The sequence below is a fragment of the Astyanax mexicanus genome, chromosome 1, assembly GCF_023375975.1.
Source record: "Astyanax mexicanus isolate ESR-SI-001 chromosome 1, AstMex3_surface, whole genome shotgun sequence".
Classification (NCBI taxonomy): Eukaryota; Metazoa; Chordata; class Actinopteri; order Characiformes; family Acestrorhamphidae; genus Astyanax; species Astyanax mexicanus.
Genome location: NC_064408.1, coordinates 11,867,819 through 11,881,551, shown reverse-complemented (window position 1 = coordinate 11,881,551; position 13,733 = coordinate 11,867,819). Strand labels below are relative to the sequence as shown.

The window sequence follows — 13,733 nt, the reverse complement described above, 5'->3', positions numbered from 1 at the left end:
CATCCAATACTGCACACACCAACCATCCATCTATTCAATACTGCATGCATTTATCCATCCAATACTGAACACATCCATTCATTAATCCAATTGTTCTATCTATCCATCCATCCATCCAATACTGCACACATTCAACCATCCATCCATTCATCCATCCAATACTGCACACATTCAACCATCCATCCATTCATCCATCCAATACTGCACACATTCAACCATCCATCCATTCATCCATCCAATACTGCACACATTCAACCATCCATCCATTCATCCATCCAATACTGCACACATTCAACCATCCATCTATTCATCCATCCAATACTGCACACATTCAACCATTCATCCATCCAATACTGCACATATTCAACCATCCATCTATTCATCCATCCAATACTGCACACATTCAACCATCCATCCATCCAATACTGCACACATTCAACCATCCATCCATCCATCCACCCATCTATCCAATAATGCACACACCCATCCATCCAATACTGCACACACAACCATTTATCTATTACTGCATGCATCCATCCATCCATCCATCCATCCAATACTGAATGCATCCATTCATTTATCCAAAAGTTCACCTTTCCATCCATCAATCTATTTATTTATCTAATCTATCTATCAATACATCCATCCAACTTCACACATTTATGCACCCATTTATTTATCCAAATCTTCAACCTTCCATCTATCCTTATATACAATACTGCATCCATCCCTCTATCCATCCCTCCCTCCCTCCATCCATCCCTCCCTCCCAACTGGTGCTTCATTGGTTGGATTTCTATTGTACTACACTGTACTTATGGTGTGTGTCATGATTATAAATAGCCTATTTTTTTCTGAAGGGTAAACATTTGAAATCTCATTTGTAAAATAGTGCTGGCAAGACATACTGATGCTACAAATGAAAACAGTTTATTGGAAACATGGATGCTTTTGGTTCCCGTCCACTGATCTGTTACTTCTAGTGTGACCTCATCTACTGTAATTCACACTCAGCTCTGTTTCATTCTCAGTCATAAACTGACAAACTGACATCTAGTAAAACAAATGATTAAGTGCTGAAAGCTAGTCTGAAACAGTAGGTGATTAGTTCAGTGTCTCATCTGTGTAATGTGATGTTAAGTGACTTCTGCGTCACTGACCTCATCCTTGTGCTTGTAGGCACTCTGACAGTGGAGCAGATTTACCAGGACAGAGACCAGTTCGCCAGTCTGGTGAGGGAGGTGGCTGCCCCTGATGTGGGCAGAATGGGCATTGAGATTCTCAGCTTCACTATTAAGGTAAACACATGTAGAACATTTTTATAACATTATTTCTTATACTGTATGAATGCTCAATATTTGTGTAGTCATAATTTATTATATATGAGGCTTAAAATTATGTGTAGTTAAGTTAGTTGTTAGTTATTAGCCTTGAAATTTCATATTGGTACTTAATATGAATAAAAAGCGTAAATTCATCCCATTAGAAGACAGCAGTAAGTTATTTTTTTAATGTAATTACAGCAGTCTGGAAACTATAGACCCCTAATCAAATGCGTTATATATGCAGTTGATTTATAAAGTGTACATGTTTTTCTCCTAATAGGATGTTTATGACAAAGTGGACTATCTAAGCTCTCTGGGAAAGACCCAGACAGCAGCTGTGCAGAGAGATGCAGACATTGGTGTCGCAGAGGCTGAGAGAGACGCAGGAATCAGGGTATGTCTGTGTTTGTACCACAATGTGTTTGTTCAAAGCACAAAAAAATCCTAAGATTATCCCAGGTTTCAGACAGTTAAGCAGTTTGCTGTTTCCAGTGCTACATCTAGTGCCATGTTTCGTTAAAATGATAGCAAACCCTTTTAGGTAGCTGTTTCCTCAGTCCATTATGTAAATGAAAAAAGTCTGAAACAGTAAATATCAAGTTAAGTTTCTGAATTGCTTGTAAAGTTGGAAAAAAACGAATCAAAACTCTTTAATTTGACTGCAAAAGACATTTAGGAAGATGGTTCTAAACACACAATGGACTACCTCAGTATACGCAAGCTGAAGGTCATTCCATGAACTTCTCAGTCAGTTTCCTGAACTAAAAATGGTGGACAGTGTGTGGGTAGACCTCACTGAGGGCATTGCTTACAAGCAATCCCAGAATCCTACAGAGCTAGAAGTAGAACAAAGACGGATGTTTGAAAATCTACCAAATTAAAACTAAAGGATTTAAACTGCTGCAAAACCTCTTTACAAGCTCTCATACTTGTCACAGTGTATGTTAAGTAGCTGTATGTAAAATAGCAACATACAGTAATCTTATTTTAAATCAAAGAATCAAAGAAATGTCTTGTTTTTCTGTTTCTGTTCTGTTTCTGTATGCCATTTAGGGGTGGACGATATGGCCTTAAAGAAATGTTATGATATTTTAGTGTTATTGTTGCGATAATTATATTTTTGGTGATATGACAAAGCATTAATTTCAAGAATATACTAAACGAAATACATATAAAAGTTTTATTAAGTATAAACATTTCATAGTAGAAACAAAAGATCTGTAAACGTTTGTCAATTTTGTACAGTAACAGTAAATTACCAAGACCCTGATTTTGTATAAAATAATAATGGTGTAACAGATGTTAAAAAATGTAACCTAAATAAAGTAATTCAACAACAATCTTCCACAATACTAAAGTGTAGCTTATTTATTTGCTGCATATGAACTGCAAACACAAACATTTAAAAGTAAATACAGTGAATAGCAAAACAATTACAAAATAGACAGCTTTTAGATTTTTTTTTATTGTATACGTTTTTTTGCAGTTATTGCGTACGATACAGTATGGCACATCTCTAATGATGTTTGGAAATCAGGTCATGATTTAGTTGCTTATCTACATATTTACAGTAACAGACATTTTGACTTGGTGTGCTCAAACTTTTGCATGTCTCTCTACATGCAGCCACATCACATTTAAACCGTGTTCATGCATCCTTAGTCTTGGCAAAGCCCTAATGTAGCTTGTAGTAACATATAAATCAAGTATATTTGATTTAAATTGATTTTGTCTGCTCTCTGACTGATTTCCTCTCTCTTTCCTCTCTCTCTCTCTCTCTCTCTCTCTCTCTTTCTGCAGGAGGCAGAATGCAAGAAGGAAATGATGGATGTGAAGTTCCTGGCAGACACTAAAATGGCCGACTCGAAGCGTGAGCTGGAGATGCAAAAAGCGTCCTTTAATCAGGAAGTCAATGCAAAGGTATTGCCCAACTCAAGTATCAATATTTATGTTTTGAGGTGATACAGTTACTGACAGACTTTGCCATACAGTATCTGAAGATGAGTAATGGTTCTGATTGGCAGGGGTGATTTGTGTTTGTGAGAAAAGGAAAAGAAAGAAACTTTAAAGCGTAATTTAAAGGCACCAAGGACACAAACTAAAGAAGTGGGATAATAATGTGCGTAAGCTGGAATGTATTCTTAGTGATAATCCCTGCTAGGGCTGCACGATATTGGGAAAAATGTACATTGTAAATGTTCTTTTTTCGACGATATATATCACAATATTAAACAATGCAGGACCCATGATGTCATCAGCACTGCCCCCACCTGCATGCTGTCTGGTGTTCAGACCGATTAAGAGCTAAGTCAGCGTCGAGCCCTCAAAACCCGAGGAAAACATCAAAACAACACTAATCGGCCCTTTAATTAGCCATTTAAATGGCATTTTAAATGGTAATTAAGAGCGTTTTTCTGGGATTAAAAGCGTGAATTCATGTGGAATTCTACCATGTGGATGGAGACCATGCGATTACCTCATGGTCACTCCTGACCCAACAACCCCCCTCCACCTCACTTTCTCCCTCGCGCTTCTCAGGTAGCAGCAGCCTGTCACTCACACAGACACAGAGACAGCGCTGTGTATCTACTTCTTGTATCAAGAATCAAAACATTGCAACATGACGTGTTTAATTTAATTGCCTTAAGGGACATCACACGTCCTGCGATGTGACTGTTGTGCATGCGCACATCGTGATGATGATGCTTAAACGATATATATCGTGCAGCCCTAATCCCAGCAGTCATCCCACAGATTTCTTTGATAGCACCTTTGGTTCTGCAGATAAATCTGAAACTTCAGGTGCAGCATTGCTCTTTTGAGCATGTGCATCAGTTTAAGATCATGAACTGTTCAAATTAATGTCTTGATATAAGTCAAAAAAGGTAAGGCTGGTTAAAAAGGTAGTTAAAAGCCTAAATTAATATTGGATTTGGTGAAAAAATCTGATTTTGACCACTTTACCTGCTGTGAGAATGAAGCTAGCAAACAAGAAATTCATTTATTTGGGGACCGTTCCCTGCTTATACATCTTCCCTTCATGTATAATATAGAATTTTGAGGATTTCTTGGAATTCCTATGGTATTTGTAATCCATCCATCGTTCTTTCTCTCTCCTTCTCTCTCAGAAAGCCGAGGCTCAGCTGGCATATGAGCTGCAGGCAGCTAAGGAGCAGCAGAAGATCCGTTTGGAGGAGATTGAGATTGAGGTGGTGCAGAGGAAGAAACAGATCACCATAGAGGAAAAAGAAATTGTACGCACTGATAAGGAGCTGATTGCCACTGTGAAGCGGCCAGCTGAGGCTGAGGCCTACAAGATGCAGCAGCTGGCAGAAGGACAGAAGTACGTAGAGCAGGAAGGATGATAGAAAGACGGTTGAAGATCTAATAATGAAGATCTATATGATGGTATTACACTGTACAGCAGGACTGAAACATTCTGAATGCTCTGTTTGTCTTCTTTCTTCGCAGGGTGAAGAAGGTGCTGACAGCACAGGCAGAGGCAGAGAAGATCAAGCGTATAGGTGAGGCTGAAGCTGCCTCCATTGAGGCGGTGGGTAAGGCTGAAGCAGAGAAGATGAGGATGAAGGCTGAGGCCTACATGCAGTATGGAGAGGCAGCGAAAACTGCCCTGGTCCTGGAGGCACTGCCCAAGGTATGAGGGAATAGATAAATAACAACCTGTGAGAAATGTTTTATTGAGAGTTCAGGTGATAAAAAGTACAGTGATGTGTCAAAAAATGAGCTGAAAGAGTTGTTTTATGGGCCGTTTGTATGGTTCTCCCTTATTGTGATGTCACAATAATAAATACAGCATAGAACCACCCTGGCACCAACCCTCACCTGTCATTTTGGTTGAGAACCTCAGACAGTACACAGCATGATTAGCCAGCAGACTTCGTCTGAGGGAGGGATCTGTACCTACTGTCTGTGGCAAGTCAGCAGATAATGAAAACATTTTCTAAAAGTACTTACATTTCAGTTAAGCATGAACTAACTTGTTCCTGTTTTGCCATTAAGCACAAGTTAACACTAACACGTGGTGAAAGCTCAGCATATAAATGGCATGGCCAGCAACAGATTATTTGTGTAAAAGTGACAGAGCCCTTAAATGACTCATCCTGAAAGGAACTGAAACTGGCAAGAACAGAGCTGGTGAGATCACTTCATCTAAGAGTGATTTTGTGTAAAGAACTTTTATGAACATGTTTTTATAGTGTGCAGACCTGTTCTAACTTCTAACTGTCAATAGAATTGAACATTCTGGAGCAGATGAAAATGACCTTATTGGAACTAGAGGGGTAGAGGGGTATAAAGCCCTCCAGCACTGAGCTGTGGAGCAGTGAACTCTCCACATCCATGTTCTTTGGAATGGTGGTGCTCCATCCAATACTTCTGAGATGATTTAGGCCCAATCCCATTTCACCCCTAACCCATGCCCCTTTGTTGTGCGCGTGCACGCCAAGGGGTAGGAGTATCCCGATTCTTGTTAGGCTGGAGGGGTGGGGGGGGAAGGGGTGGGGCTTGTTAGCTCTTCATACCCAGATTCATTTTCCAGATGCACACTTCAAACAAAGGGGCATGAAAATCACTGGTAAGAAACCCACAAATGTAAATATTTTCCCTGTTAAAAGTGATGATTAGCACTATATTACCATAGTTTAATGTGTAGTTTCAATGTTTTATGACCAAAACTTTCATAACAAGCATAAAAAATATTGCTAGGAGTTTGTCTCAGTAGTTAGTTAGCTAGCCATCTTTCCCGTTCCACCTTAAATGGTGCAACAGCCGGCAGGCGCTGCAGCATTTAAGGTGGAATGGAAAATAAAGTAAAATAAAAGCTAATAAAAGCTAATTTTAGCTCCCCATCACAGATAAATTAAGAAATGAACAATAATAATTAATTTCTGCACCATTTCCCCCTATTCTGAAGACATACAATGTCCTTAAATTAGCTAGTTAGCAGTTAGGCTACTGAACTAGTGCTCCCGATGACGTATCAGGTGCTTGAAGGGGTCTCCCAATTCTTAGGGGGAGGATTGTTACACTTGAAAAGAATGGGTAGGGGTAAGTGGTAGGGCCAAGGGGTGAAATCGGATTGGTCCTTAGGGAGAAAGTTTGGGGTGAAGTGGCGAGGTGATCATCTTAACATCCTGACCTAGTGGAAAGCCTTTATTGGAAAGTAGAGACAGTTACTCCTAGAAAAGTAGAAAAACTCTTTATAATACCCTTAATTTCAAACAAATCAATGAATAAATAGGTGTTCCAATACTTTGTTCCATATAATTAAAGAAGAACTCTTTTTTACTTAAAAAGATAGAGCTCTTTTTGATCATACTAAACCAGTATTTGTTTTTCTGTACAGATTGCTGGGAAAGTGGCGGCACCCTTGGCCCGAACCAATGAGATTGTCATTCTTAGTGGCGAGGGCAGCCGCGTGACCGGGGAAGTGAATCGCTTGTTGGCTGAGCTGCCCGTCTCTGTTAATGCCCTCACAGGAGTGGACCTGACAAAGGTGAGGCGCACTCTGATATGATTTAATGTAGTTAGTTGTAATGTGTTACATTTTCAGAATCAGAAAGACTATTTGCGGTTGTTACAGTTGCAACCATTCATGTACACTGTAAAACACTCTACTAATCTAATCTGGGCTCATTAAAATTCTAGAAATACAAATACAATCAAATAAAGTGTGGCTGAAATAATACATATTTCATCTTCTGCAACCTATTTATTTATCTCACATAAGTGTCACACACAATCTGTGATCTGTGTTTATCTAACTGTATTTCGTAGTGGTGGCAAAGGATTAAATATGATGCTGCTTTTTTGCATACATGGATTTTCACCAGATTTCAGTCACTAGAAGTCAGTAAATCAGCATGTTATAATATATGATATTAGTAATGCACTCAAGTGCACTATTAATAATGTGTATCAAAGTTTTAATTAAAAGAAAGGTTGTAAGCAGATCTAATCTTTTTTCTGGTACATAAAGAAATAAATAAGGACATTTAATAAAATTTAAATAATAGAGGGAATATGATGGAAAATGTTCAAATGAATTAAATCCTGTGAAGACTGTATGGTATTTAGCCTTTAGCCTAATGTTTCTTTCTTTCTTTCTTTCTTTTTTTTTCGATGCATATGCTAGTACAGTACCAGTCAAAAGTTTCGACACACCTCTTCTCATTCACTGTGTTTTCTTTTTTTCTGATTTTTTTTTTTACATTGTAAATTTTATATTGAAGACTATATTAAATCTATACAGGAACACAGGAGTTATTTAGTAAACAAAAAGTGTTAAACAAACCAGAATATGTTTTATACTTTGGATTCTTCTAAGTAGCACATTTATGTTTGAGGACAGATCTGCACACTCCGGTAAAGTTTTAATAGAACTTAGAATAAACTTGAAGGAGTTCCTGGAGGTGCTGAACAATAGTTGCTGTTTTTCCTTCATGCTGTGAAGCTCCAGCTCCTCCCAAATCACCTCAAATCAACATCTCAGTTCATCAGGTTTAGATCAGGAGATTCATGTGGAGAACTAACACTTTTTTTTCTTGTTACTACTTTATTTTATAAGTGTCCCTTAATTGTTTTTTTTTTAATTTAATATTAATCCAGAATGTAGAAAATACATAAATTAAAAAATAAAGAAAAACACTGAATGAGGAGGTGTGTCTTTTGATTGGTCCTGTATTTTAATTAATTGTCTGTTGCGTTATATATAAGTTTAGATTTTACTAGATAAAAAAAAACTTAAATCAAGTCTGTTTTTTACATTGCAGATCCCCTTGCTGCAGAAAATGACCAATCCTCAAGCATGAAGACCCCCCCACCCCCACTCTTTGGCCTTTTGCAACACATCAGTTTCAATGCACTCTTCTTAAATGCCTTTGTAAAGAAACACTTGAAAACAGAACTCTCTCTCTGTTGAAAGAGATTTTATTTTACCAGACCTCTGGTGCCTTACAGTTATAGGACCAGACTACCTGCATGTGCCCATTTTTTGATGTTGTTTTGTTGAGGCTGGTTTTGTTATTATCCTCATCTTCCCATTGCTTGTTCTGATGTCCTTTTTAATCTTTTTACCAGTAAATGTCTTTTTTTTGTGTACGGTGTTTAATTAACATTATCTCAGAACAGCTTTCAGGAAATCAAACATGTTTTTTAGTATCTTCTTGACATGATGGAGAAAGTAAGGAGGAAGGTTTTGATGTCATCTTTCATCTCCTAAATGTGTTTTGTGCTGGTTTAGCCTTTGTATTTAGAGAGATTTAGATAGTACTTCTGGGCCAGTTTCTTGCCATAACTGTAGTAAAGAAAAATTGGAATTGCTGATAGAAATGAGGATAATTAGTTCTAGGGCTGGGTATGAATTAATTCAATACAATCAAATCTAAATCTAATCTGTATACTCTATACAATCTAAATTTTGATAAAACTCCCTCTCACTACGTATTACAACAATTTCTAGTTATAGAAAAGGTTTTAGTAACTACTGACATGTAGTGCTTGTAGGTTAAGTTATAGATAAGATAAGGCCACACCACATAAATATCCAAGTGTAAACACATCCAAAATGCTTTTAAAATACATATAAATCTGATTGCTCAAACTTCGGCAACCCATTTAAACCTGGTCACTTTACTTATCTTGAGTTTCAGAATTATATCTGGATAAAGGATAAAAGTGTAAATGCAACCAAAATGCAGAACCAGGTCAATAAACAAATCCAATCGCTCAAACTGATTTGAACCTATTTAAACCTGTTTTTGCATCTGCAATATCTAAATCATATCTGAATAAGGCAATGCCACATGAAAATGCAAGTGTAAACACAGATACAAATTCAGTCACTCAAACTGCTTTTAACACTTACTTAAACCTGTTGTTGCATCTGCTTTATCTGGATTGTGTCTAGAAAAGGCAATGCCACAAGAAAATGCAAGTGTAAACAACCCAAAATGCCCATGCCACTAAAAATGCAAGTGTGAACACACCTTAAGTGCATTTAAACCAGATACAAATCTAATCACCCAAACCACTCCAACCCGCTTACACATGTTGACGTGTTTGCAATATCTGAATTGTATCTGGATAAAGCCACATCACATAAGAAAGCAAGTGTAAACACAAACCCAAAATGCATTTAAACCAGTTATTAGTGTATAATTGGCAGCAGTTTGATCTATGTGAGTTTGGCAAGGTTACGGCTGTGCTGGAGTTTATTGAGTTAATAAGGGGTTAATAAGTCACTAATAGATCAAGATGTGACTAAAGTACCATATTCTAAAGTGAGGATCTGTTTATCAATAATTAGACACTAAAAAGAACTGAATAAATATTTAATCAATCACAGACAAACACTTACACAGAATAAAGGCTAATAGGTAGCAAATAAATCATTTACAAATGTCTTATTAAGGCTTTGTTAAGCAAATAATAAGACATTATTAAGCGTCTAATTTGTGTTCCTTAAAATAAAGTGTTACTGAAAATTGTTTAGCCACATCCTACACTTATTTTAGTTTTACCCAGCCCTGGTCAGAGTGTTGCTAATTTAGTTTACATTCACACAAAAGGGATCAGCTGTTGCATACTGTTTTGCTATTCGCTGGGGAAAAAAAAAAACATTTTGCTTAAAATTTGCTATTTCTATTTTTTTCTTTATTTTTTTAGTGCTTGGTCTGTGTATAGTATGTTGCAGTAATAAGCGCAATGTATGTACATAGACTGCAGTAAATATGCAAAGCTGAAATGCTGAAACGGCAGCGAGATCCATCATATGCATGTCAGATTCATACGAGTACCAGTAATGCATGTATAATAAGGGTCTGTTGAGTGAATGAACTGATGTTAGAGATGTTAGAACTGATGTTGGAGACGACGGCCAGATAGATAGATGGATAGAATATGAAAGAGAGGTAAGGAGATGTTTGAGTTTTGAGTTCACTTGTGTAAATGAATGTACACTTTAAGGTTTTTAGTTTTTAGGACACATCTTCGTGGTTTTATCTTCAGCCTGTCTGTCACTGCGTTTTATACGTTTTCACTCTGAACGCAGAAGTTCTGATGTTCCACATATGAACTCTTAATTGAAGAATTCACTCTGAAGATCATTTACTGTTGCTGTGAAGTGTTTATATATCATATATATATATATGTATGTGACTTCCTCGTGTCTCACCGTCATTTGTGCCGACAGATATCATCATTCTTTTTAGTTTTTAAAAGTTTAGTTGTGATTTTAATAACTGATTTGATGTCACCAAATGTGTCTACAACAATTAAAGCTATTGCCAAATAGCTGAAGGAATTTTAGAACTTTAAAAGGGAATTCCACCCATTTTACCAAAAATTTGGCATAATTTAGAAAAATTTAAATGTGAACAGATTTGATTAGATTGGGTTTGGTGTGATTCATTAAAAAATAAAAAAAATAAAAACAGTGGTGAGAAAATCACTACAATGCCAAAAGTCATGGGAGGCTTTTTGGCATGTTCCACGGAAGCTGTATATTGAAAGTGGATAAGGTCTGTACACGTGGACAGTTCCAACCAGAAGCCGCTGTTCACGATCATTACCACACACTGCTGCGCTGTCCACTGTGGGTGGTAATGTCTTTAATGAAGAATGCTAAATTCCACTCACAAGATAATACCTCACAACTTAGACTCAATACATACTTCTCTGGAAAAAAAGAAACCACTTCAGTTTCTGAATCAGTTTCTCTGATTTTGCTATTTAAAGGTATCTGTTTGAGTAAAATGAACATTGTTGTTTTATTCTATAAACTACAGACAACATTTCTCCCAAATTACAAATAAAAATATTGTCATTTAAAGCATTTATTTGCAGAAAATTAGAAAAAAATGCAGAGCTTTCAGACCTCAAATAATGCAAAGTAAACAAGTTCATATTTATGAAGTTTTAAGAGTTCAGAAATCAATATTTGGTAGAATAACCCTGTTTTTTTATTACAGTTTTTATGCATCTTGGCATGTTCTCCTCCACCAGTTTTACACACTGCTTTTGAATAACTTTATGCCAATTCTGGTGCAGAAATTCAAGCAGTTCAGCTTGGTTTGATTGCTTGTGATCATCCATCTCCCTCTTGATAATATTGTAGAGGTTTTCAATTTGGTAAAATTAAAGAATCTCATAATTTTAAGTGATCTCTGTGGGTGTGAGCAACATTTGAAGATCAGTTTACATCTACATACTTCTGTCACATGACTTTTGGCATGTCAGTAAAATAACCACTGCAGATGTTTTTTTTTCCTCACTGATTTCACACCAAATCACTTACATAATGATTTTAACCATATAATTTGGCAGAACTACAAATTTAAATTAAAATATGTGTGGAATTTCTCTTTAACTAGTACACAGCAGCTTTGTGCTACTCTAAACAATCAGTATGTAGAGTTTGTGTTTGTCTCGTCGGGCTGGTAGTGTAGTTCTGGAGGAAGTGAGTGGAGAATAAAACTTATGCTGACCTCTGATAGTCCCCGTTCAGCCATACACAGTAGCGCTTTCTCACCTCTGGCTGCCACATTTGCACTGTTTTTAATGGAATACAGTAATTAATAAGGTTAAGGGGTCAAAGATAGGACATGTAGCTTATCTAATAGCCATAGACTGTAAGTATATAGTTCTGTTCTTTACTGGGTATTGATGATAATCACCTAGATAATATAGATTATATAGATAAACTAGAACTAAAACCTATATATAAATGTTGATAATCGAGGTTGTTCTATATTATTTAGTTGCTATACAGTATGTTCAGAATATTGTTCTCTTGTAATTATTCATGTTTAGTCTTTTCTTACTGTTGTTCAGCAGTTGTACAATGTGAAAATTGGATCATCTGAACTTTGGCAGTTTTTAGTTTCATTTTTACTTTTCATTTTTAGTGTTTGATGGTCTGAAGGCTTTCAGTACGGGTGTGTCCTGTTCCAGTTTTAATTATACACTAGCTATAACACTCTTATAATGAGGGGGAAAAAGAAAGAAAATTGCAAATATAATTTTCCATATCCTAACTCTTTTTACACTATTTTAAAAACAGCTTAGTAAAAAGCTAAAAATGTCCTTTAAGTACACAATTGGACTTATGTATCAAAAATATAAAACGATATATCAGAAATTGTCCAAAAAGGCTAGAAAATTAACAAAAATAAAAAAATAAATAAAATGTAATTATTTGCTTTACATCCCCAATTCAGTTGATTTAATTAAAATTCATTGATCCCCATACAAAATCATTTATCTCTAAAACTAACATTTTTACTTTTATCTATAGTAACTGTATTTTTTAAATATATAATTTGAAGCATTTCTGTTGGTCAATTATTCATTTTTTTAAATAAAATCAAATTATTGTGGAGGATAATCAAAAACAGTGTCCAAAATTGGCTTGACAACAAAAAAAAATCTAATAGATTACTTTAAAAATGTATTTAACAAAATAAAAGTCATTTTATCAGCTATAGCAATCAGAAGCTGGAACAGACACCAAATGAGGGTTGGTTTGAAAATGCTGGAGAATGTTTAGTGAATTAAAAAGAATATAATTCTGCGTTAAATATAAGTCAACATTATTACACCAAAAAAAAATAGTGGAATTAGTACTTTTTAGAAACCAGTACTTTTTATTTTTAATTTTTTTTAGTTTACGATATTTTCTCAGCAGCAACAGTTTCTACACTTGATAAATTGTATCTGAAATTTCTGAGAAATTCAAATATTTCTATAGGAATATTAAAGATTCGTTTAAATTTAAGCAGATACATCTCTACAAATATATGCGATTAGTGTAAATCCCATTATCCTCCCTCTGCTCTTTGTTACTAGATGCTGTATAAATACCGAGAAAGACTGTGTGACGTTGTGTGACATCAGCTCCTTTACTAACCCATACGTCTGACTGCCTTATCAGTACCCTGTTGTTGCGTCTTTTTTGGAGAGTTGTTCCAGTTCAGGTTCAGGTCCAGATTCAGGTTCAGGTGTGTTGTATAGTTTACAAAGCTCATACAGGTGTGAGAATGCAACAGATGACCAAACGTGAAATGCCTTTAGTTACCTACTGTATACCTATACTTTACCTCTCCCATATAACTGATGAATATATGTAATGAATATATATATACAGTATAACACCTGTAGAAATTTGTTTGATCACTTCATGGTAATAAAAAAAGTGTCTGTTCAAATCTCGTGTCTTTTTATTATTTTATGTTCCTGGGTGTCTGCAGATAAGAGGGAATTAAATTTAAGACTTTTGTATGTATTTTCAAGTCAATTCTATTGTATAAAATTTTAATTTTTTTCCACTCTTTTTAAAAAAAAACCCTCACCTTCCCAGTCTCCCAACAGAACAAGACATTATTCAGAAGC

General features: G+C 35.9%; 1 protein-coding gene across 3 annotated transcripts in view; it reads left to right on the top strand.

Annotated features, from left to right (window-relative positions):
* The window catches only part of flot2a (flotillin 2a), a 46,195-nt gene extending 32,646 nt beyond the window's left edge, over positions 1-13,549 (top strand). For all 3 annotated transcript variants that reach the window (XM_049466401.1, XM_007255837.4, XM_007255838.4), the window contains 7 exons: positions 1,180-1,298; positions 1,606-1,719; positions 3,126-3,245; positions 4,454-4,668; positions 4,797-4,980; positions 6,691-6,840; positions 8,117-13,549. In XM_049466401.1, coding sequence (XP_049322358.1) covers positions 1,180-1,298; positions 1,606-1,719; positions 3,126-3,245; positions 4,454-4,668; positions 4,797-4,980; positions 6,691-6,840; positions 8,117-8,155 — 941 coding nt within the window. In that variant the 3' untranslated portion in view covers positions 8,156-13,549. The remainder of the gene's footprint in view (positions 1-1,179; positions 1,299-1,605; positions 1,720-3,125; positions 3,246-4,453; positions 4,669-4,796; positions 4,981-6,690; positions 6,841-8,116) is intronic.
* Positions 13,550-13,733: the final 184 nt, after the last annotated feature.